Source organism: Cryptosporidium ubiquitum (assembly GCF_001865345.1).
Source record: "Cryptosporidium ubiquitum isolate 39726 chromosome Unknown contig_7, whole genome shotgun sequence".
Lineage (NCBI taxonomy): Eukaryota > Apicomplexa > Conoidasida > Eucoccidiorida > Cryptosporidiidae > Cryptosporidium > Cryptosporidium ubiquitum.
In genome coordinates, this window is record NW_021639830.1 from 360654 (window position 1) to 386193 (window position 25540).

The window sequence follows — 25540 nt, forward strand, 5'->3', positions numbered from 1 at the left end:
ATCAGAGCTAAGAATCAATATTACTACTTAAATCGAAATTATATAGAGATTTGTCATTAAATAGTTTCTTATTTGAAAAGATCACATCTGAAAGCCCATCCTCATCTACCATTTTACATACTGAAATCCTTAGTTGTATATCGTCTATATAATTTTCAATGAGTTTTGTCCAATTTTCTAAAATTTCCTCTCTTTTCATCCTTGAAAGCTTCTCACTGATTTCTCTCTCATTCCAGCTCAAGGCCAAGTCGTAAATATTAATAAGGTCTTGGTCATTGTCCTGATCAGGGTCTGAATCACTGTCAAAAGTCAAGTTTTTGTCATCAATTTTGATTTTTTCGCTATCTTCATCAATTTCCAAGGTACTATCCTCGGATTTGATGAAGTCATAAAAAGTCATTCCATTTATTTTTTCTAAGTTATAATTATTTTTCAAAGAATTATTGTATATTCTAATCATTGATAATAAAATACCTTCATCTAAGGCTCCAAATTCGTCTTTGTAGTCATTTAAAAAATCAAACTTGGCTAGAATTATAGAGTGAATGAATAGTATTCTAGGCCAGATTGAATGTACAATAGGTCCATAAATAGCCTCGTATCCATTTAAAATTACCAAAACCATAGGTGGATTATAACAAACTTGAGGGTCTGAAACTATTTCAAATAATTCAACCAAGTCCAAATTGAGAATTCGAATCTTTTCTGTTTCAAATTTATATTTATCTCTCTGTGTTGAGGGTTTATCTCCAATAACATTATTTGCTTGGTATAAGTCATCAAAAAGCTGATCTATTTCGTCCTTTTTAATAACACAGGAAAGTTTATCATAAACGCTTTTTTTAGTCTCCTCACTAATAATTCCATTGTTTGGAAAGTCTGGGATCCTTTTAAAATTGTATGACTTGGGATCTAAGTCATTTTTAAAATTTGAATAAGAACTGGCAAAATAAAGCTGCAAAGAGAAGAGTCCAGCCAAATTCTGATAAACTCTAAAAGTTTGTTGGTATTCTGTAAGCTTTAATAGCTGGCATGACTGAATCAAAGCTTGTAATGCAACAATTAAATCATATTGACCATACTTGGAGTAAAGAAAATTTGTACATGTTTTCCATTGCTTGGAAAGACATTTCCTAACTAGAAATTCTGCTAGTAAATCTGGTCCATTTAATTTTAAGTTAATATAATTTATGTTGGGTTTGTTATTTAGTTCAAAAATATTATTTTGTTTTTCTATTTCTCTTTCGTTATATATACTTAGAACACGTTGGGAAATTAATACTCTGATCCAATTACTAGGTAATATACGCGAACTAGAATTCTTTAAGGTCCCATCATTGGTGTCCAACTCAAGATTCATCAAAATTTTATCAATTTGGGTAGAATTCAACTCATTAAGTGAAGGAATTTCAGGGATTTCCAATAATATGTTTGTAAACAATACATCATCAAATTGTTGTTTAGAATGCTGTGCCAGTAACTCATTTATTTTAGAAATTGCATCATGAATAATTATTTGGCTATATTTTTCATTCTTTGAAACACCTTCATCCTGAAAATCTATCATTACTAAGTAATATCTAACTAAATGCAGATATATTGACTCTCCAATCGTAGCTATTCTGTTTCTATCTGTTATTTGGTTTAATTCCATATCTTTACTCAAAGATTCAATTATTGTATCAGGATTCATAATAAGTTGACATATTTGATACAATATTGATGTTATAAAAGGCTTATTATGAAATCTTTTAATAATCTCTTTAATTAGTTCAACAAGCATATTATCCACTTGCTCTTTTTCTATATAGGCATTATTAATTAATATAACTTTAAGGCACTTTTGAATTGTTTTAAACTTAATTATGCAAGTTGCATTATTACCATCATTATTTTCAGAATCTGTATTACCATATTCAAATTGAATGGAAAGCTCCAAAATTTCTTTAAAAAGTGGAATAACTTCATTAGAAGAAAACAATCTAATTACAAATAGAGAGATCTTGAATAATGTTGACTCATCATAACTATCCAAGCTGCTAAGATCTCCACTGAAATGATTTTCTGATAGACGAGAATCTTGAATCATTTTAACCACTCTTTCTCTAATGTTATCTATGTAATATGAGTATTTAGATTTTGAGATCTGAAAAATTTCGTTAGAAAACTGCAACAAAGTCAAAACTGATTGAAGTTTCATTCTATATGTAACATTATTTAATGAAAGTTCCTCATTCTCATTAAAAGCCAGCATGAGACTTCTCCAAACAATGGTGTTACCTTCTTTAAGTGATTGTTTAGAAGATGATGAACATTCTGAACATTTAATTGACTTTATAAGAAATTCATTAAAATCATTTCTTTCAGAAGATCTGTTATTCTCAAATTCTTGAGGTACCGAGTCATTTAATTTAGTTGTGTTAAAGCCTTTAAATACCCAGATTAAAATAACTTTTGTGAAAATAGAAGATATATAGTACATTTCAATTAAATAATCTGTGATTGAATCCCACGCTTGCAAGTTTCTGCTTAAATTTATTGGGGAAGAAGCTGAACTATTTTCGAGATTCGTTGTTTCATTATTTGTCTTTGAGTTTGAGTTATGAGATTCCAAAGATTTTGAGTCACTGTTGTATAGTTTTTGAGTAAATATTTTGAATTTTCGGTCTAACCTTTGTTTAGAGACTTCCAGCTTATTTCTTACGTTTGGAATAAATCTCATCCCAATATTGAATGCCAAGCCAATATCAAACATGTAATTCACAATATTTTGAACAGAGATATTTACATTTTTTGAATCAACAGGATGATCATCGAATGAAATTTTGCTGGGAATTTGAATACTGAATGGGATTTCTGTAGTCACATTCTTGAAATTAAAATACCCTGATGGAGTGAATATAACAGGATTTTCTTTGTGTGAAAGGAAAATCTCTTCTATTAAATCAAAGTATTCAAAATTAAATTCAAACTCAAAATCTGCAACTTCCAGTTTATTTTTTGTTCCCTGAGATATTAGTTTACTTAACCCTTGTATGATTTCTTTTGCTTTATTTTGTCTTAATTCTTTGAGACCAATATTAGATAAAAGTAACAAAAATAACTTATAGTTTGCATATTTAAGGCATTCTTGGACATATTTTTTATCAAAATATTTTGGAATAAATTCGAAAATCCGATTCTTTTCGCTCCCAATTTCTTTTCTACTTTCACCATCACTTTCTTCCTTCACCATACTCATTGACTTTTGAACCTCTGATTTCCTAATATTCATTATTCTCAAAATCTCGAATATAAAATGAATGGAAATAGAAATCAAAACAACCTGTTCAAAAGCAGAAAGCCATCTTTCCAACTTTTCAATAAGATACCAACAATAAATCGAAATTTTTACCAAGAAAAATGGAGTTAAATCCATAGAAATTTTTTGAATTGAAGCAGATAACTTCTTCAATTCAACCCAAAAATAGCTTCTTATAAATTCTATCCTTATCAATGATGATTTAAAATTTAGATTTGTTGAGAATAAATCCAATTCACTTGCAACCTCACTCAAAAACGAGCCTTCTAGCCAAATCAAAATCTCATCATCATTCAATAATTCCTTGCATGATACAGAAGAAGACTCCTCCAAATACCTTAAAAGCAATCCATACTTTTTTAAGTTATAAAAATCTCTTAATAGCATCTTCTCTGGTATGCATAACCAATTCTCAAACTGTTCAAAAGTTAATTGATAATCTTCTAGATTTAAATATAGCAAATCTATAATATGTTTTCTATATCCATGTTTTTCTATTTCAAAAAATAGGGTCTCATCTTCTGGGTACCTATTATCCAAATTTATCTCACTTAAACTCTTCCAAAGCACTCTATGGTCTTCCACTGTTATTTTACCATATAATCTCAAAAATTCATGCTCAAAGTAATCTCTAACCAAGTCTTTACGTGGGAGAAATCCAATAATTTGTCTATCCTTTTCTAGTCCAGTTTCATTATAAATTAATATTTTATTCAGATTTTCAGTTGCTTCTTCCACATCATATGAACACAAAGATTCTATTGAGTTGAAAATAAGTGTTACTTGAGTATACTCTCCGTAAAACAAAGCAGAAGCTCTGGATAATAATCCATTTTCATTTAAATTAGACAATAACCTCCAAAGTATTATTGTAGTTTCATCTTTGTATATAAGAGCCTCAGTTTGGTTATTTTTATTTAAATCATTTTCTTCTTGATCATTCTTAACACCAAAATTTGTCTCGAAAAGTATATCTAAAGAATTAGAAGTTACAATTAGCTTCAAGTCATTCATCTTTAATATGGTATCTTTAGTTTCTTCAACAAACATATTTAAGAATAAATCCCTCTTACTCTCAGTTAAAATATCATCATCATCATCATCATCATCAGTATCCATATCATCATCAGTATCAATATTTTCATTAATATTGTCTGTATCTGTTTTTTGATCTAATGTTATTTGGTTATTTTTGTTTTCACAAGAATTAGAAGTATCGACAAGCTTATTATCTTGGAAAATTGTGTATAGAAACTGTTCCACTAAGTTTTGTAGACTTTCCATTTCATATAACGAATTGTTTGTATTCTCAAACCCTTGAATTGATCCAAAATCAAAGATACTTTTCCATGTCTCATTATTTTGAATATTTTCAATGTTGTCATTAATAGAAATATAACACAAGGTATTTACCAATTCTATTAATAAATAAGAGTTAATTGAAGAATTAATTAATTCTTTCATTTTCCCTTTGAAATTTGGAAATTTCTTTTCCAGATTAAGGTAATGTTCTTCAAAAAGTGAATAGTAGAGAAAAATCCTGTTTACACTCATCTCCTGTATAGTATCTTTAAAGACTTCTTTAACTGACCAGTGGTAAAACTCAAGAATCTTCATCTCATCGAGTTCCGATTCTTTATCATCTAATCTCAAAGTATAAAACAATCTGTCCCATTTGACTAACTTAATAATGTAATCACTTTCCTTGTTAGATTCATACGTAAATTCATTGTTTCTCTCGTCCTCATTATTATCGTTAATATTTAAAGCAATCTTTAAATGCAGCTTCAAAACTGGATTCTCCGACATATACTCATTAATAATATTCCCTACAGTTTCTAATGGACATTTCTGAGAATCACATTCTTGTAGAAATGCTACCCATTCTCCTCTTCTGGCTAATTCATGTAATAAAGTTAAGGATCTTGGTAAGCCATGAATTCTACAGAAAGTCGCAACTAAATGCCAAATTGGGGTGTGAGGAAGCAAGTCAACATTTTCAATGCTTTTACCATCCTGATCAGTTTCATACTGATCTAAAAATGAGTCATTTTCTTCATTATTCCCTCCAGTAATGATGTCTCCAGTTGCCCAAGCTGCCTCCTCAAGCATTTTCAAGACTAAAAATAAGGAACTCGAATATTTCTGGTTATCTTGGAATTCTTTGTGAATATCTTGTTCATGATAATCATCGTTGTTTTCCAGGTATGAGCTTATTTTTGGTGGACCAAATTTAAGAAACATTTTCCAAATCTCGTTAATTTTTCCAGTGTTCTGGGAATCTATTTTAATATCCATTTCCTGGGTGTCATAATTTACTTTAGAAGTACTTATACCATCTTTCTTATGAATCTGATGAATATATATACATCTCGCAACTCTTATATCAGTACATAAAAGTTCTGTAGACAATTCTAGCATGGAGATAAATATTATACTGCTAGAAACAACTGTGTCTCTTGTGAAATTTCTGATTGCCAATGTGTATACAGATTTATAAATTTCAACCTTCTCCTTCATTGAGAGTTCTGGAAATTTCAAATCCTCCTTTTTAAATTCTTTATAGTCCAAGTTATTATGAAAACTTGCATGTCTCATGCATAAAAGATTAAAAGCGAAAAATGGTCTTCCCATTGATACATAATGCAATATTGGTAAGGTCATTTTATCTTCAGAAATTCCCATAGATTTTCCTAACTCTTCTTCCTCTGCCAGTTTATTGAGATTATGATAAAATATCTCAAAAAACTCTTCTGTATTATTTGGATTTTCTTTAAGTTTCTTTCTTAACTCTGGATATAACTCCATCATTTTAATTAGAGAATCCGAGTCTTTATCTGTCATTTTGATTATCTGAGTGATGTTGAACGAGGGGGAGGAGTCAGAATCCAAGTTTTCATTAACATGATTGTTTTGAATTTGATCCATGGATAATTTTTCTTTGAAAAAAGTTTTCTCAAGAACTTGGAGTAGAGAGGGGAAAAATTTACTTAGAAACTTGAAAAATTCTTGGTTATAGATTTCCTTTCTTGGTATATCAAGTGAAAACAAAATTGAAAGTATGTAATATGGAGATATATTGATCCTTTTATCTTTTCCTCTAAAATCCGATTGGTCCATGCTTTTCTGGTCGAGATCTCCCTTTTGTTCAGATATACTTTCATAATAGTTATTAAAGTACTTTATTAAAATATTTAGTATGAATCCTGAACTAATAGATTTTTCCAACTCAACTTCATCGAATTCTTCGTTTTGAGACTCAATTTCATTATTTGAACAACCATATAGGAGAGATTTGTAAATCTCCTGATCAATGTTTGATTTCAGAGACTTAAAAGTCTGCTTTAGAGAAAGCAGAATTATATCCTGCTTTCTATCTAGATAAATGTATATGATATTAAGGTAATCAGTATAGTCAACTTGATTAGAATTGTCTTCTTCTCTATTATTAGATTGCTTGGAATTTTCTATTACTGACAAGAAAGTATGGAGGGAATCTTTAGTTGTGAAATCATTGGATCTCATTAAATAATATTTAAACAAATAAACTCCATTGTTTCCATATCTAGTGCATTTATCAATAACAAATTTAATGTTCTTGTATCTATCTATTTCAATTTGATTGATCTTCTGTTGCAACAAATCAGTCTTTAAGTGGTGTATTGGAATAATTCCAGAATAATCTAGTGAATTTAAAAATATTTCCAGAATAAATCTTGGACTGTACCTAAAATTTAGGCTAATAATTTCATTGAGTAAATCATACTTGTAGGAATCCTCCAAATCAAAATATTTGAGCAATAAGAAAAGTGTATTATCCAGATATTTGATTGAAGCTGGGATGTTCTTCCACTCAAAATGTGAGAATATAAACCCAAACACTGCAATATAAATACTGGTAGTTATTTTCTTTGCAACTTCAAGGTAAATTCCAGAGTCTAAGTTATTAGAAAGTTGCCTTGCAGTCTTCTTGATCATTAAGTTCAAAAGAGAATATACCAGAGCTTCATTCCTTTTTGGAGGAGTTTGAAATCCCCTTAATAATCTATTCCAAACAAAACAAATCTGAAGGTGAGTTTTTTCAATAACTATTCTGATTGAAACGTCAAATGACCATTCACTCAAAAACTTGAGTGAATGGCTCAAATAACCAATATTATTAAAATTATCATTCATCATTTCCCTTCTTTGTCTACGGAGTTTGAGCCATGTTAGATCTCCTCTTTTAGAGTTATGATCTCCAAAAATGAGTGCGTTTGTATGAATCTTTTCGTGGGAATTGGATATTTGACTTTGAGTTAGCATTAATGATTTGCTTGATGACATAAGTTCTTTTTGAGAAGATAGAGAGAAACTTTCGTTTGAATTATTTCTGGATGCAAACAATTGCCCAAATTCATTCTCATAGTTGAGCAATTCCTCTTCGACTTCGAGTTCCTCATCTTCATTAAAATCCAAACAATATTTACAACTTGAATTCTTAATAGAAACTAATCTTCCGTTATTCAGTCGAATGAAATCGTTTCCCTCTTGTTCTGGAATGTTTGAAATCATATTATTCATATTGTTGCTTGAATTTCTGTCATTTTCAGTGTCAAACTCTTTAGATCCACCCTGTACATAAAGGCTATTTAATTCTAGATCATAGTCTTCTATTTCACAGCATTTTAGGTTTTCCCAGGCAGAAATAGCTTCAGTGGAAAAGTTAGAATAGAACAGGTCTCTGTTACTTATTTCAATACTCTCCTTATTTTCAATTCTATATCTATCATCTTTGTTTTTTGATAACTTTTTAGCCGATATGCTAGTCACACCTATAATCTTCTTTAAATCCTCGAAATACTGTAGATTAAACTCCTTGTTTATTCTGAATCCAGTTTTTAAAGCCTGTAGGCCACCAAAGGGGTAAGTCATTGCAGAGAAAATTGGATTGTTTACATGGCTTCCCTGATCAATCCCTCCATAGAAATAGTAGTTATCTAAATTATCATTCAAATAAAGGCAGTAATTTCCAAGCTTTTCATCATCTATATCCTCCTGCATAGTGCATTCATTATCAGTGTTAGCTTTGAATTCTCCTTCCAAATTGCAATCTGATAAAATATTATATGGAATAGAGTAAGTAAATAAGGATGTCCACACCCTATTTCGTTCCACAGAATAGCAATTGTTTGGATAGTAGCTTTCCAATTCAGTATTGAATTGAATAAGAGCAATATCATCATCATCCAAAACACCAAAATGTCTTAAGTGATTAATTAACCTTCTCCTTATTTCTCTCCTACTTGTATGATACAAAATACTCTTTAAGTACTGAGTTGTATTCTCACCAATTTGTCTCAGCATATGAATTGATAATGTCAGAGAGTTGGTACTTAAAGTACAAATCAGCTTGTAAATTTCATGTAAAACCTCTATTCTAAATAATTTAGGGTTTTTTTCTTTGCTGTTCTTTAAATACCAGTCAATCAAGCTAGAATAATGTCCCATTATCACCTGGTCTCTAATAAATGTTTCATTTTTGCACAAAATTACACTATTATAGTGGCAATCACCTACATTGGATCTTTCAATTGCTTCGTCAATTGATTCATGATCTGGATCATCCTCTTGTTTGTTTTGATTCTTAACATTTTCATGGGTCATTAAATCTGAATTAATATTTAGATGCCTTCTAAATACTGACAAATAGTAAGAAATCTCCTGTAGAAACTCATCTACTTTTGATTCTCCTTGCCTTATTTCTTCTTCTGATACGGTCAATTCATTCTCTGAGTAATATTTAATTTTTTCCAGACAAAAATTGAGGAATAATTTGGAAGATTCTTTTGTAAAGTCCAAAGATAAGTGTAATTTAGTATCTTGTAACATACTCTGGGCTAACTTGACAATTACTATATTAAGTATCATTGGGGTATTTTCCAGTGAAAGGCTTATTAATTTCAAATCTTCATGTTTGAATCCTATTTCCAGTTGTATTAAAGGAATAATACACGGATCTACCTTATTATATTCACAAATTCTCTGTAAATGACAAATATCTTGACACATTACATTGGAGTAAATTAGTCCAAGTAAGCTCATGGTTTTCGAAAACAAACCAATATATGAATTCCCAGTTTCAGCATCCTTCAATACAAAGTAGTGGCAATCTATGACTCTGGATAGGCTCATAATCATCATAGAATACTCACTTTTGAAACTTAACTGGTGGATAAAAAGTTGTTTATTATCTTCAGAAATGCAAAAACTTATATGCTTCTTAAAGAAACCTGTAATAGAAAACTGAATCAAAACTGTATTGGATGATGAAATAATGTCAATAAATCCAATTTCAAATTGAGATTCTCCATTATTAGGAGGTTCATCAGTAGATATGGAAATTAAATGACCGTATATAAAGCTTGATTTTTGCAATAATGGTTTGTCCTCAAAACTGCAAAAAGTTTCGCTAATTTGCATTAAATCTGAGTAATTCTTAATTTTTTGTCTGTTATTTACAGGTTCTGAAAATTTTAGATCGGAAAACCCTTCCAAAGACTTTTTTAAAGGACTATAAACAATATCCAAATACATATTGTTGCTTAACTCTTCAAAATGATCAATTAAATCTTCTGAATTGTTGTTTTCAATAAGATTTTCAATAGTAGAAACGATGATCTTATTCATTTTATAGTTACAGAATAAATCACCAGAAAACCAACTTCTGTTGAACAAAAGAGGCCATCCGAACTCATATCTGGTTAAATCTAATCTTGGATTTGAGCTTTTAGTCAAATCTGTGGAATCTAGGTATTCACTGGATTCCTCAGAAAGAGACTTTATAATTCTATCCAATGCTTTGAGTTCTTCTCCGAGATGAAAGGCTTCTGGATAAACTGTAAGGGATGAATACTCACCATATAACTGAACATGAGGTATACTGCCAGAGCTAATTTGCAACTTTTCTCTCAATTCTATTCCTGGGTCAGGAATTCTCTTCTCTGAAGCTTCTCCTATGTCAAACAAGAACTTTAATATACAATAAGAACACAAAATTTGACTAAAAACAACATTTAAATCAATCATAAATATTCCAACTTGCTTTGGATGTTTAAAAGCATCACCATTAAGATAATCAAATACCAAAAATAATTTTGATAAATCTCCCCCAAATGAAAGACTAACTAAAATATCAACTCTTTCCTTATCTGAGGCTGAAAAATCAAAGCAATCTTTATTTAGCTTAATCATTCTAAATGCGATTCCTTGGTAGTAATTCCAAATTAACAACTCAAAAGTATCAAATGAAATTGAGACAAGCCATCCACTTTTTAATACAAAACCAGAAAACCGAATTTGAGGATTCCGAAAATCTTGAATCAAAAACCTTCTATTCAGAACCAGAGAACGGCCTTCAATAAAGTCTAAAGAGAATAGTACCATATTAGCCATGATCATCACAAATCCTGATTCCATAGTGTTATCAACAAAAATTTGAACATTATTAAATGAGAAACAACCTTTACAAGCTTTATTGCATTCCGAGAACTCTACCTTCTTATTAAAAAAAGTTTCAAATATATACTTAATTGGAATCCTGGAATACCTGATTTTTGTCTTCGTGTGATTTGTGCTATGTGTTTTCTGACTTCTGGAAGCTTCCAAATCAATAGATACCGGCTTATTAAAGTTAATCCCGTTTTCTGAATCAACTTTTACATCCAACTCAACAACCTCATATCCTTCGTCCTCAAAGTCACCTATTCTAGAAAATTGTAAGATAGTCAAAAACTGGTTTTCTGAATGTTTTTTACAGTACAAACATTTGTTGTTTTCACCGATGCTTTCTGTTGATTTTTCAAGTAGAACCAAAGTTGGGGTAATCTCGAACTCCCTGAGATTATCCTCTCTAATAATGGATTTACACCAAATAGCCTCTGATATTACAGTTTTTGATTCAGTCCTCCCTTTTAAACAGTATATTTCTATTTCCTTTAGAGCAATGTCTTTCTGTCTAGTATCAAAACTCTCAATCTCGCCTCCCGATGTATCTAAAAACACACTAATTTGACCTTCTGTAGTCAAATTTGCCATTAATTTGGTGTTATGAGACACTAAAAGCCTTCCTTCTGTTAGTTCCAAATTATCTCTACCTTGGATGGACTGCAAAATCACAGAAGGAGGGTCCTCCTTTACAAATTTCTTGATCAAATTTTTCACACCATTTACTCCACTTTCCTCAATGCAATCCCTCATATTGCTTTTACATTAAATCCCTTTTTCACATTTATTTTTTCTTATTTTCTCTACATGTTATACTGCGTACCTTAGGGGCGGCAAGCCAGAAACAATATATAGTCTCACTAGAAAAATCAGTCACTTGAAGAAAGAGGAAAAAGTGAATTTACTTCTCCCATAATCATTTCTTACCCAGAAGAAATTGAGTACAAATATATTATTTAAAATTTACTCTGACCCTAGTCTATATTTATTTTTCTAATACTCTAAAGCTTCACATGCAAATCTTATTCCTAATACCGGTGTTTTCAGTAAGAAATTTGTACATGAATGCATGTAACCAATTAATAATACTTACGTGTCACAGTATTAACAAATTGGAATGTGCATGCTAAAAACATTAATGTAAAGGAAGGAACAAATCAAATCGTGCAAAAATTGAAAAAGGAAAACCTAGATAAACATTTTACATAAATGTTAAAGTGCACTCACTGTTGCTCATTCCACATGTTAGATAGTTTATAATAAATTGCTGGTTAATCTTCAGAAGAATACAAGAATAATGTTTAAAAAATAAAAAATTAGAGGAAATAAAAAGGATTTGGCGCTATTTTAAGATGACTGAGCGCCAATTCAACTAACAAATAAATGGTAAAAAAAGACCATAAAAAAGGTGGACTTAGGCAGGGAAAAAAAGTTTAAAAGTACTTGAAAATAAAGTAGAAAATTACAATGGAATATGTTGATGAGAATTTGTATATTTCAGACGAAGATGATGAGATAAATCGTGTTGGAGCAGTACCTTTACATTGGTATGACGAATTTGATCACCAAGGATATACAATTGACGGAGAGAGACTGAAGAAAATACTTAATAAATCAGGTAAGTTCAATCAATGATGTGTCTTTAATACCAATTGAAAGAAATCTAATCCAATTTTTGTCTTTAGATTCTGAACTACAGGCTCTACTAAATTCAACGGACCCAGATGGATGGAGAACAATATACGATCAGAAAAATCAGACTTCAGTAAGACTTACTGATGAGGATTTGGAGATAATTAGAAGGATTTCGTCTCAGAACTATGCAAATCCGGACTTTGATGCAGAAAGCTACCATTATGAAAATGATAGTTTAGAAGACAAAATATTCCCAATATCAAATAGACCAGTTCCTAAACGTGGATTTATACCATCAAAATGGGAGGCAAAGAAAATTACTCATTTGGTTAAGTTAATAAGGCTTAAGATTCTACATCCCATTAGGAAAAAAGAGCCTGAGGTATATGATATTTGGGAAGGTGCAATTTTGGACCCCATTATAAATGAAACTACATCCAAAGGACCTCCACATATACCAGCACCAAGAATGGAACTACCAGTTCATGAGCATAGCTACAATCCTCCAGAAGAATACTTGTTGGATGAGGATGAGATTTCTAAGCTAGAGAAAGAGGGGGAGCTTGAAAGTACATTTATTCCATCTAAATATGATTGTTTAAGAAAGGTACCCGCTTATGACAAGCTCATTTCTGAAAGGTTTGAACGTTGTTTAGATCTATATTTGTGCCCAAGAGCTATGAAGATGAGAATGAATGTTGACCCTGAAAGTATATTACCTCCCCCAATTGATACAAACGATTTGAAGCCTTATCCAACTTCAATAAGAATAAGATATGACTTTGATCAATTAATTGATAGTAAAAATATACAAATGTCTGCTTCACCTGATGGATTCTGGCTAGCAGTGGGAGTAGGTACTCTTTTATCAGTATTTGAGATTTCTACTTCACGATTGGCTTTTAAATTGGATATCTCAAAAGTTACTCAAAAACTAAATATCTTAAATGAATCATCTTCTAATAACGAAGTCCAACAGGAAATTAGCACAAACTCCATCACATCTTTGGCTTTTCATCCTAAAATGCCCATTTTGGCCTGCGGAGTTGAAGAATATCTTTTTATTTTAGTATTGAAACTACCAAATATTTGCTTTATAAACGATTCTGAAGCTTCCACTGATATTGAGCATGAGGAAGGTTCCGATTCAGAGGAGCCTGTAAATAATTCTAAAAACAATGAAAAAGACCCAAAGGAAGAGTTTAAACGCTCTTTGGAATTATTTGCAAATCTTCAGACTTTTAGAGAGTCTAGTAAATTGGAATTATTATCATGGAATAATATTGATTTTGATTCAAACTCTGAATTTACCAAAGAAATAAGCTCTATTGTGGTAATTAAACACCAATCTGCTATCCGAAATTTGGCTTGGCACAATAAAGGAGGATATTTAGCTGCAGTTTCTCCAAGAGCCATCTCACCTTCCCAAAGAGTTGTTATTCATTCTATCAATAGGTGTTCCTCAATTACTGCATTTAAAAAGCTTAGTGGATTGGTTAAGTCTGTTCAATTTCATTCATCTAACCCTTGGCTTATTGTTGCTACCCAAACATGTATTAGGATTGTTGACCTAACATCTAGCAAAACAGGTAATAAGAAGCTTGGCAACCAAAATACTAATAAAGCTCTTGTCAAAAAACTTATTGGTATTGAAGATCCTACAACTATATCTTTAGATTCTACTGGAAAACATATTTTCGTTGGACAATCTAATGGAAGAATCGCCTGGTTTGACTTAGATCTTGGGAACACCCCTTATAAACTTCTAAGATATAGTGAATCTGCGATCAAGCAAGTACAGTTCCACCAAGGGAAATCTATGGTTTTTTCCGCAAGTAAAGATGGTACTATTAACGTTTTCCACTGCAGAATGCCTACAGACCTAATGAGCGATCCATTATTTGTTCCTTTAAAGGTAATTAAAGGGGAGTTTTCTCTTATTAGTTCCGCTATTTGGCATCCAATGCAGCCTTGGATTTTCTCTGCAGGTATTAGTAAAAACGGAAAACCATCTTTAGTTCTTTGGGGCTAAAAATTTCCAGTAAAATTATCATCTTTTTATTAAATTACCTCTAATTTTACATTTACTAATTTTCCCCTTTCTTCTCTTTAACTCACATGCAACTTTTGCATGCAATTGTTTTATACCGATGTTATTGTTGTTAGTTATAAGAGCGCCAAAATCTATGTAGTAATAAACAAGCACCACACTTCTGAAAGTAAGTGGATTTAAATAAGAAATAAATAATAGGAATATATTTTTAAAAATCCTATAAACTTTGTTTGATTCTGAATACTAATAACACAGAAATGCAACTCAGGATTAATATGTTAATTTCTCAATTCGATTTGGAAAGATGAATTCTGAAGAATACACTGATTGGTATTCTTTAGAGAATTTGGATAGTGGAAGGTTAAATTTTGATGAGCTTAGGGAAGAGTCCGGGTGGTATAATATTGAGACAAGCAAACACGATGATTTAGATTTTGCGGATTTCGGAGCGTCTGAATCTTTGACTTGGAGCCTTTCAATTCACTTTAGATCAATTACGTTGCAGGATCCTGCTAATGTAATTTTTAAAGCACCAAATTGGTATAAAATAATTAAAGGAACAAATGAGATATCTCCATCAAAATGCCCTAAGACTAGCCCCGCATACCCTTGCAGAAGATCTACAACTATTTTTTCTGATCATGAAATTGAAATTTCTTCCAAAGTGGTGTGCTCTTGGAAGGATATATTTGAAAGATTAAGCTGCGAGCCTCTACAAATTGAGACTTATAAAGTCAGTACTTTTGGAGACCAGGAACTTCATTCCAAAGGTTATGTTAACCTGAAGCATATAATTATTCAAACAGAAAAAACCAATTCAAAAATTTCAGGTAATTATATTTTTGGTTCAAATACATATAGAATTTGGCCAACACGCATACTATTATATCCAGTATCAAAACCAGAAGTATCTAGTGACCACAAGAACACCAAAAATGAGCTAGATCCGTCTTCTGAACCTGAGTTAGAATCGGATTCAGGCCCATTAAAGGATAATAATAAAAAAAATTCATTAACAGATGATGAAAAGAGTGCACCTATAGGTCTCGTTGAGGTTGACATTGTACTTCAGGATTGTAAGAAGCAGACAATTTCAGATGGTTCACCTGGAGTTAGGCAGAAATCATTAAATACAAAAACTGAAAAAGGCTCGCATTCAGGCTCTAGACCTAAATCTGCATCTAGATCTAGATCTAGGTCCAGACCAAGATCTGGAAATACTCTCAGTGATTCTCCAAGAAATGAAAGGGCTAACAACTATTTGAGTAGTAGGTCTAAGACCCCTCCTTCTGAGAGAAGGGTGAGTTTTTTGCCAGAAAAGCCGGTAAGAAACTCAAGAAAGCACGAAATGAGTATAAATGACGAGTTTATTTCCCCTGAAGAGTTAGAATTTTTAAAAATTGGAAATGTGTATAATGACTTTGACTCAGATATTAGGAGCCCAGGTACAATTTCTGATTTAAACTCAAAAATTGGATATTTCACTGTTGGTGATATTGACTTTTCAGAAAAACTTATTGAAACCATTATTAAGGAAATTGACAATAGTGTATTGCATGAAACAGGAATTGAAAATGAAAATGATTACGCTTCAAATATGAATTTTGAACTTTGGAAGAAGTCAGAGAAGGAGAGATTTGTACAACATCTTCATAATTTGGAGGAGGAATTTAGAAAGTTAACTCTAATTAGACAAGAAACAATAATGAAAGACTTCATTAAAGACATTAATAGAAAGAGTAGTAAACTTGGAAGACTTGAGAGTTTAGTTAGTAACAAGATACTTAAGTTGAAGAATAAAGAAAACTCAATAGATAATGTTAATGATGAAAACAACAGAAGGATGAAACTATTTCAGTTTGAACAAAAAAAGCTTTTCGAATCCCAAAAGAATGAGTTTCAGATGAAGCTTGAATTTGAAAAGAAGAAGACTCAAATTGCGGAGTTTGAAAAAAATAAGTGGTTCAAGAAGTACAACGAGGAAGAGGAGACCAATGCTAGGCTTCACAAGGAGATTCAGAGTTTAAAGACTGGCCGAAAATCCGATCTGTACTTTAAAAATGAACTACTTAGGAAAGATGAGTTAATCCAGTCATATGAAGACCAAATCTCACAGCTTAGAGAAAGCGTTCAATTATTGAGAGCTTCCAGGGATCATTATAAAGCTCAGTTTGAGCATTTGACAACTTTAGTACATTTATCCCCCGAAAAAGAAACAAAACCTATTTCTACCCAAATTAATAATAACATTTATAGCCATAACATTGATTCTTTAGTCCAGTCAGGACTATACAGCGAAGATGACCAGTTTATTCAACTTTTGAAGTCGAACAATAATATTAATGGCACTATTAGTAATGAACATGTAAACAGTGTTATTCCCGAATAGGCAATTGAATTTAGTTTGGCTTCTTGCATCCATAGTATTGGGGTGATGAAAAACCAAAAAGTTCAATAATTAGTACCTCTTACTCTTTCCAATAATTCTATTTTTCGCGTTTATTATTTTTTTTTCCTTTAACCCTCTGCGGACTTTTTCCATGCATGCATTTGCGCATGCAACTCATGCAAACAAATTACCTGTTAAGAACGCCGGTATACTGACAATTGTCCACATTAAAACTATTAAATAAAAAATATTAAAAACAAATAAAAATTATTGGTTTTCTAGGACGGAAAGACCAAGGTTATCAATAAAGAAAATGCAAGAAATTTGAATAAATATAATGAAAGGATAACGGGAAAAATCAAAAGAAAAAAACTTTAACTGAAGTGTAATATTTTTTTTTCAATCAATAGGAGTTAGAAAAATAAGAAATATTTGCTTATTGTAATTGATAATATTAATATACATATTTTTTTTTTACAATAAATAAGATAGTTTCGAATGAGGGCAAAGTTACTTATTATTCAAATTGTGGTAATTTTAATCATAACAGTTAGGTCTCAAAACTTGATTAGAATAGAAAATGGGGTTGAATTAGTCTCTAAAAAACAAGAATCCAATCTTGGAAATAGGTTAACAGTTTTGATAAAAAAGGTAAGTGAAAACTTGGAAGATTCTGTTGAAAAGTCTTGAATTAACATACTATTATTGCAAATTACTTGGGTTTAGATAAAAGAAGTTAATGAACCACAATATGAAGAATCAAACAGAATAATATTTGTTTACAAGGATAACAACGGCTCAAATGAATTATTTTCAAGATTAAGATTGAGGTTTAAAAATATAATTGAAAGAGCTTTCAACATACTAAAGGTAAGTTCAACTCTACTTTTTTCCATACTTTTATTCAAACTCTCTTTGTATGGAAAAAGTATTCAGAATAATTGAGTAATATTAACTCTTTGCTATTTGTAGTTTAACAATACAAAAACAAGGTACTTAAAAAAGTTAAATATGGAGATAATACAAACCAAAGATAACGACCAAATGACCAAATTCCTTGGTGTAATCAAGGATCAAGTTAGCTTGTTTCAAGATTTGATTCAGGTAAGTTATGTAAAGAATATTTTTAAGCTTGGTAACTTTGATTAGGGAGTATATTTGGACGAGTTTATTGGATTTGAAGAAAACAACTACAGAAATACATTCGAGATACCAAGAATAAATAACTCCTTAAGGCCCACAATAGCTAGTGATAACTATTCAGCTATTTATCAAAGACAATGGTTTCATAACGATTCCAGATTTGGAATCAAATCGGGGAAAATGTGGAAGAGAGTGTCGGAGCTTAAAGATCAAGGAATGGGAAATGTAGTGATTGCAGTTATTGACTCTGGGATTGACTTTGAGCATCCTGATTTAAGGGGAAAAATATGGAGAAATTTCGGAGAATTTGATTGTAATGATGGGATTGATGACGATATGAACGGTTATGTAGATGATTGTTATGGTTGGGTAAGTTTGTCTATAGTAATTAAAAAGTTTCTTTTAATTTAAGCATTTTTAATTAGAACTTTGTGGACAATAATAAGATACCATTAGACAATAATGGACATGGAACACATATTTCAGGTATAATTTCTGCAATTCCAAATACTGAAGTTGGAATTACAGGAATTTGCTGGTTTTGCCAGATAATGGTATTAAAAGTTTTAGATTCAAAGATCAGAGGATTTTTGTCAGGATTTGTCGAAGCTATTGATTACGCTTTGGATAAAGGAGTGAAAATTTCTAATCACAGTTATGGAAGCAGGAGGTAAGTTTTTATCATGCGAAAAATTACTATTAATACTAGTAAACGATATTAACTAACAACTAACACTCTCTTTAGTAAGAGTATTGAGCTATTGAGGCTTGCAATTAAAAGAAGCGAAGATCAGGGAATGTTGGTAATTGTGGCTTCTGGAAATTATGAAAGTGATAGAAATAACGACATTGTCCCAACTTTCCCTTCTTCTTTCAAGTAAGTAAAAAATTATACAAATAGATTAATTGGAGATTTAATGTATACTTTACTAACCAATTCACAGATCTGAAAATATAATTTCTGTAACTTCTATTACAAGGTAAGTAAAAATCATAATATATATAATTTGCCATTTATTCTTTATTTTAATAATTTATAGCAATGGAGAGCTAATGGAAAGAGCAACTTATGGAAGAAAAACTGTCCATATTGGAGCTCCTGGAGTTAATATTTGTTCAACATACTTACAAGGAGGTAAGCTACATGCAAATCTAAAAACGTAAAACCGACTCAAATTATAACCAAAAACTATTCAATATAGAATACAGATGTATGGATGGAAGCTCATTTTCTGCTCCAATTATCACGGGAATAGCCGGAGTCTTGCTTTCAGTATTCCCTAATATTTCAATCTACTCTATAAAAGACTGCATTTTGAAAAGTGCCACCAGGATTAGAGGACTTCCAGGTAAGTTTCTTGATTTAAACCAAAAAAAAACAAACTAAAGGCAGAGTTTTTACTCTATAATAGTTATGACGGAAGGAACTGTTAATGCACATAATTCCCTCGAAATTTGTGAATACCTTTTTGGTGGAAAATATTTAAAACGATTACCTATAAAATAATTTACCGCCTAATCTCAGAAGAAATTATTAAGCCTGGTCATAATATAGAAAAAGGTAAATACTAAGAAAATTAAGAAGATTTTTACACCAAACAGATCAAAACAGAGAGATTAGGTGGCTTAAGGAACTATTAGTTTATATCAGTAATATGAATGCTCGAACTTTGATATTATGAAAGATAATGTAAGAGAAAGGTTAATATTAAGATTAGGAATAACCAGAAATGATGGGGAGAGGAGAATGCACACCTCTAGGCATAATCATTCTATCACCCATGGCTCTTCATGTAGTTCTGGCGATTCTGCAGATGAGGTATTAGAACGCGAGGATTTTTCATTCAAACTTTTGGATTTGTCTCAAAATGACTCTTCAAGAGTTAAGTATTTGGGAAAACTAAGTTATTTAAAAATTTGGATTCCCTCAGCTCATAGGCCTCCAAAACATCAGACTGCAATTATCTTTGATTGGGATGACACCTTATTGTGTACTACATTCTTAAATGAACAGGTACCTAAAAAGCAACAAATGAATATAAGTTCAAATTCACAAGGCAGTCTGAACGCATCAGCCCAAGGCTTATTGGAGAAGGATATTATGGTATCCCAAAAAGAGTCATTTAATAACTCTCAGTTTTTGTTGCTTCCGGAAAATATTCAGAATATCATGAATCAAATTCAAAGGTGCGTAAAAGAATTGCTACTAAAAGCTATGGATATGGGCAATGTATTTTTAATAACTAATGCTTCAGAAGGATGGGTTGATTATTCAGCTAAGATGTATATGCCAGAAGTGGTTGATGTTCTCTCTAGATTAACAATTATTTCGGCGAGATCAAAATACGAACATAAATATCCAGGAGCATATCATAAGTGGAAGTTTAATGCATTTTTGGAGATTCAAAAAAAATTGGATTCAGAGACTATTACTAATCTTATTTCAATAGGTGACTCTATTATTGAAATGGAAGCTGTTCATATACTTGGAAGAGAGTTTTCCGAGTCTCTGGTAAAAACCATAAAGATGAAGGAGTCTCCAACTCCTGACGAGTTATTTAAACAACTTTCTTTAATTAACGCAAAATTTGAAAATATTTGTCTGAACGCACGAAATCTCAAGATTGTTCTGGAAAAAAGATCTTTGTAGATTGAATCAACGATTAATCTCTAAATGAGACCTACTTTTTGTATTGTTATAGAGGGAAATGGGGAAGGTTTAAAGCCATTTTTATCAAGCGTTTTCTTCGAATTCATATGATTTAAACAACTAAGTGAATGCAAAACAGTAATACTACAGTATTATATAGACATTATTAAAATACTTCGGCTATCACCACTACATTATTCACTTTAATGAATATATGCATAATCGGGCGATAACCACCATTACTATATATTTTTTTATTTGATAAGAATTAACTAAAGTAAACATTAGCAGAACTTTGTATTTATTGTGGTTACTAACAAGATTATTAGTTTCTTGACAGGTAGTTATTGACGTTAATACAGTAATTAGTTATGCTATATTAAATGTAATATGTAATATATATGTATAATTTATGTGTTAAAAGGAAGTAGGTCGAATTAGTTTCTACTCTAAACTAATTCTTTGTACACATTATGTGAAGATTGTGTGTTTCTCCCCTTTTCTTAGCTTTTTATAAAAGAAAATAAAGGATTCTTAGCAAATTTTTTTTTTTTTGATTTTATTTAGAGTTAAAGTGTGGGTAAAAACTAGTCAGTTCTGGTTCACTATCTGATTCACCAGATGAAGAAGTGGATGCCCACTGCTGAGAAATCTGTAAGTTGCCAGATAAAGAAACATCATCCTCATCCTCACTGGCCGATGACGATGATGGAGAACTGAATGCCCTTCCGGATGAAAAGAATTGCTTAGCTGACAATTGTGATTTCTTCTTTTGAGAAGACTGAACTCCAGATGGCGCCTTCATTTGGCGGGTTTTTTTGCATGCACTCTTATTAGAGGAGGTTGTATCTTTTTTGGAAGATGAAGCTTCTATTATAGGAATATTGAGTTTGGTTTTGCACCATTTAATCATTTCGCGGAATACATTTGGAGGGGTTTGATGGTCATCAAGTTCCACTTCTCCAGAGTTGACTTCTTTCCAATGAGCAGTGAAGAAAAATGAATTGAATAATTCAACATGGTCATTTTGAGAAAGTTGGCTAAGGAGAGACTGGAACTCATGTCTCTCGGGTTCGGTGATTCCTTTGTTACCATAAGAAGAAGCTTGGGATTGTTTTTTTGTGGCTTTACTAGACTTGGAACCTGAGGAGTTTTGTGATAATTGGTTGTTGGAGGATGATTTTTTGCTTCTGCTAAAAGCATGATAGGTGGAGTCCTTTCCAGAATCATCAAAGATTGTAGAGCTTGCATTTTTTCCAGTATTTTGGATCTTCTTCGGAGGTTCCATACTAGGTGATCCGTCAATCATTGACTTTGAATTTTTACCAGATCCTTTAGGAACACCTCCCGGATAAGTTAATAAGAAATCATCTTGTAGAGGTTCATTTAAAAGCTTTAAATTAAAATTAAGAGAAGCATCTACTGCTTTGGTCCATAATGTTTTCCCAGGCTCTACTGAGCGAAAACCACAAATCCAAACAGAATATATATCACAAAAAACATGCGCAGCTGACGAGTATTCATTATTTTCAAGCTTGCTAATGATGCAGTTCAGAGAGATTGGCTTGATTGGACTGCATTTTTCTATATAGTTGAAGAACTGTTCAGTGTTTAAAAATAGTCGGTCAATTTCTTTATTCTTATTTTCATGTGAAAATCTACCTTCGCAACTCCCCTCATCTTCTTCATCTCTAGAAAAAAGACTATCCCCGTTTACATATAAATCGAAGTTTTTAATATTAACTGTTGAAACAAAAGGAGAGAAGACCTCCTGTTGGGAAATAACTTTGAGGATTCTGTGAAACCTCTTAGCCCAATCTGGAAGTTTTCTTTGCGAGTCCTCAATATTACCTCTTTGGCCTACTGAACTTTGAGAACTCCCTCCCTTACTGTCATGCTTTGATTCCAGAATGCTCATTCCATCTTCTAAAAGCGCTTTTAGCTCTCTTGAATAAGATGGACGCGAACTTCGGGACTTTTTCTTTTCTCCTGTCGAAACGCCAATGGAGTTCACCTTGGCTCCTATAGATGTTGACTTCCTCTTTGAGCCTTTCTTGTTAGTATCAACTACCGGCTCTGGTGATAGCTCAAAACCAAAAATACCCGAATTCTCCATTAAATATTTTTGAATCCTCCCAACCTCCTCAAAATTTAAAAACAATTCTCCTCTTACCCCTGTTCTACCATTTTCCTCTTTTGATAGTCCAAGCTCAATTTCCATAGACCCGACTATTTTCTCCCTAACCTTAATATTATTTCTCTTAAATCTTTTTCAATAATTTATAAATTAATTATTATCTGGAGCGGCACTGGCGGGAAATGTCTTTGCTCATGCTTATAATGTAAAGAAGAAAATATTTCTAATAAATGGTAGAGAGTTAAAAGGGAATTGGAAGAATAGCATAATAAAAAGAATGTAATCCTGCTAAACATAAAATATCATTAATATATGCAGTCAATAGAAAAATGTACTGAATAAATAAATTTACATTAAGAGTCTTAACAGCTGATTCTCAGGATGAACCGAGAATATATTAGGATGAGGATTAAAATCGAAATGAGCTATATATATATATATATATATATATATATACATTATCTATATTAAATGCTAATTACGTAATAGGATGATTTGCCATTATTTCAGAATGTTCATTGGAATCAACAAGGCGGCAACATCACACATGCAAAAAAAAAGTAAAATGCATGTAAACATGTCAGGAGAGGTAAAACAACGGAATAGCAGAATTAAAGGGGGATTAAGGCAGCTTTATTCAAGCATTAGAGTTTTAGAATGATTCAGGATTTTGAATATAAAAAATGAGAATACATATATATATCAACTTAGTGCCAAGAGTTATTGTAACATTAGCATTACAATTCTTTTTGAAGAGATTGTTTTCTGTAGTGATGATCTCTGTACTTAGAACTATTAAAACTTCCAGCTCTGTTACCACCCTTCTCCCCCCATTTTGAACCACTCCTTACTCCGGAGGAGCAGTAAGACTCTCCTTCCTTAGTTTTATTTTGAAACAGGAAATTACCATTCCTCTCTCTATTGGATCTTCGATTGTATCCAAACCTCTGTTTTAAACGAAAGTCGGCCTTTTGATCAAAGTTTGTGCCCGGAATATTGTTACCGGTCAACTCACTATTTTTTTGATGCTGTGGCAATTCTAAATTTTCGAGAGCTGAATTATCGCTCTTGTCCTGGGTTAATGAATTAACTGAAATTTTAGAAAAATGCGAAGAGGAGTTTTTTTTTTGGCTTTTGTATTTTGGTGGGAAATCGTGATTTTCCTTTTTGGCATGATGATTAGCTCCATTCCAAGCTTGTTTTTTCCCCCTATATCCTCCACTCTGAGAAAACCTTTGGGGTTTCTTACCCGAAATCTGAGTATCACCTTCAAATTGGTACTTACCATTTTCTTTAAGCCATTGTATTGCTTCTTCTTGGCGTTCAATCATCCAGCTAATTACATGCCCAATTATTTGAGGATTTAACTTGTTTAAGGAGTGCTCACAAGCACTATTGGAACCGTTATTTTCATCCTGATCCTTTATTGGGTGCTCTGAACAGTTTAAGTCCTTATTGGGGATTTGATTTAAACCTCCTTGACCTTCTTCATTGCCTGGATTTTTTTCTTCAGAAGCTGGTAGTTCGGAAGTACCTTGATTTATAATCAAACTTGTAACTTCTTGTATATGGGTTACTTCATCTGAATCAAGGTTAGCTTGATTAAGTCTTTCAAAACTTTTTCTTTTTATTCCAGGAAGCTTTTCAGTTTTTGTACTGTCAAATACCTTCCTACCTTTATAAGTATTTTGCAAGTGATCCTTCTTATGTTTGTAACCAGGAGAATGTTTTGAACCATTGTAAAGATTTGAGACAGTACTATACTTTTCTTGGCAGCATCCTATAGGACTTGGATTCTGACTCGAGCCTTGGCTTTTACAATACTCACTAGCCTCAGTGCTAGAAACCCCACTAGAGATTACTCCAATCTTCTCATCATATTTCTTATCTGGTAAAATGCGAAAATCACTAGTCGCTAGACCACTGCTATCCACTATCTCCTTATTACTACAATCAACTGCTAAATTAATCTCCTCCAGTTCATCAGGTCTTGTTGTTTTAGCAGAGCTCTGCAATTTTCTTGTGAAATCCAACTTACTCTGATCCCTATACATCGACCCAAACCTCATTTTACCCTCTCTAATGAATCTGTTACCTCTGTAAACACGCCCTCCTCTTCCCCTTCCTCTTCCCCTTCCTTCTCCCATGAACGTTCCCACATAACCTCCTGCGGCTTTACGTCCACAAGTGCCTCCCCCTCCTCCTCTTCCTCCCCTCAAATATTTAACTTCTTCCATTATTCAATTTTAAGTTATACTATCTTAATTTGATAAGTTTATATATTACATATATTCATATACTTCTAACAGACATATGTATCGAATACAAATTATAGATATATATATTCAAGGCGGTCGTAATTAAGTATATATTGAAATTTACTAAGTGATGTTTTCTCTGAAATCAATTCTTCTCTTTTATTTAAAAGTAAAGTTCTTGCTTAATAATTTAGCATCCAAAAAAAAATCACTCTGAATTACATAGTATCTTAATATTCCCAAAAACGTGAACCCAAAAACCAATTCTTAGTTGGTCTTCCTTTAATGAAACTATAAAACTCAATTAAGCAAATTCAATAATGGGGCCAGAGGAATCAGAAAGAAAAAATTTTTCCCAAATTACTACCTTTAATTTACCTCAAACTCTCCCCTCAGCCGCATCTTTTCTTTTTTTTCCTTTTTTTGCCCCCATACTGTTTGTGCCAGTATGTGATAATAATTAATACTGATATTAATATTAATACAATA

General features: G+C 31.8%; 6 protein-coding genes across 6 annotated transcripts; 3 read left to right on the top strand and 3 right to left on the bottom strand.

The window, feature by feature from the left end:
• Positions 1-7: 7 nt before the first annotated feature.
• cubi_00700 (WD repeats-containing protein) lies at positions 8-11539 on the bottom strand (the record flags this gene model as incomplete). The annotated part of the gene is made up of 1 exon (XM_029017713.1): positions 8-11539. One exon carries the CDS (start codon positions 11537-11539, stop codon positions 8-10), a length of 11532 nt encoding a protein of 3843 aa, XP_028873511.1.
• A 714-nt stretch (positions 11540-12253) lies between these two features.
• Positions 12254-14453, top strand: cubi_00701 (uncharacterized protein; the record flags this gene model as incomplete). The annotated part of the gene is made up of 2 exons (XM_029017714.1): positions 12254-12404; positions 12472-14453. The coding sequence occupies 2 exons, from the start codon at positions 12254-12256 to the stop codon at positions 14451-14453; spliced, it is 2133 nt and encodes a 710-aa protein (XP_028873512.1).
• A 325-nt stretch (positions 14454-14778) lies between these two features.
• cubi_00702 (uncharacterized protein) lies at positions 14779-16863 on the top strand (the record flags this gene model as incomplete). Its single annotated transcript, XM_029017715.1, has 1 exon — positions 14779-16863. The coding sequence occupies one exon, from the start codon at positions 14779-14781 to the stop codon at positions 16861-16863; it is 2085 nt and encodes a 694-aa protein (XP_028873513.1).
• Positions 16864-17361: 498 nt separating this feature from the next.
• cubi_00703 (serine subtilase) lies at positions 17362-20656 on the top strand (the record flags this gene model as incomplete). Its single annotated transcript, XM_029017716.1, has 10 exons — positions 17362-17514; positions 17590-17733; positions 17869-17967; positions 18013-18375; positions 18432-18676; positions 18758-18883; positions 18951-18986; positions 19047-19141; positions 19209-19355; positions 19692-20656. The coding sequence occupies 10 exons, from the start codon at positions 17362-17364 to the stop codon at positions 20654-20656; spliced, it is 2373 nt and encodes a 790-aa protein (XP_028873514.1).
• Positions 20657-21215: 559 nt separating this feature from the next.
• On the bottom strand, positions 21216-22877 carry cubi_00704 (uncharacterized protein; the record flags this gene model as incomplete). Its single annotated transcript, XM_029017717.1, has 1 exon — positions 21216-22877. The coding sequence occupies one exon, from the start codon at positions 22875-22877 to the stop codon at positions 21216-21218; it is 1662 nt and encodes a 553-aa protein (XP_028873515.1).
• A 653-nt stretch (positions 22878-23530) lies between these two features.
• cubi_00705 (uncharacterized protein) lies at positions 23531-25030 on the bottom strand (the record flags this gene model as incomplete). Its single annotated transcript, XM_029017718.1, has 1 exon — positions 23531-25030. One exon carries the CDS (start codon positions 25028-25030, stop codon positions 23531-23533), a length of 1500 nt encoding a protein of 499 aa, XP_028873516.1.
• Between the last annotated feature and the right edge of the window lie 510 nt (positions 25031-25540).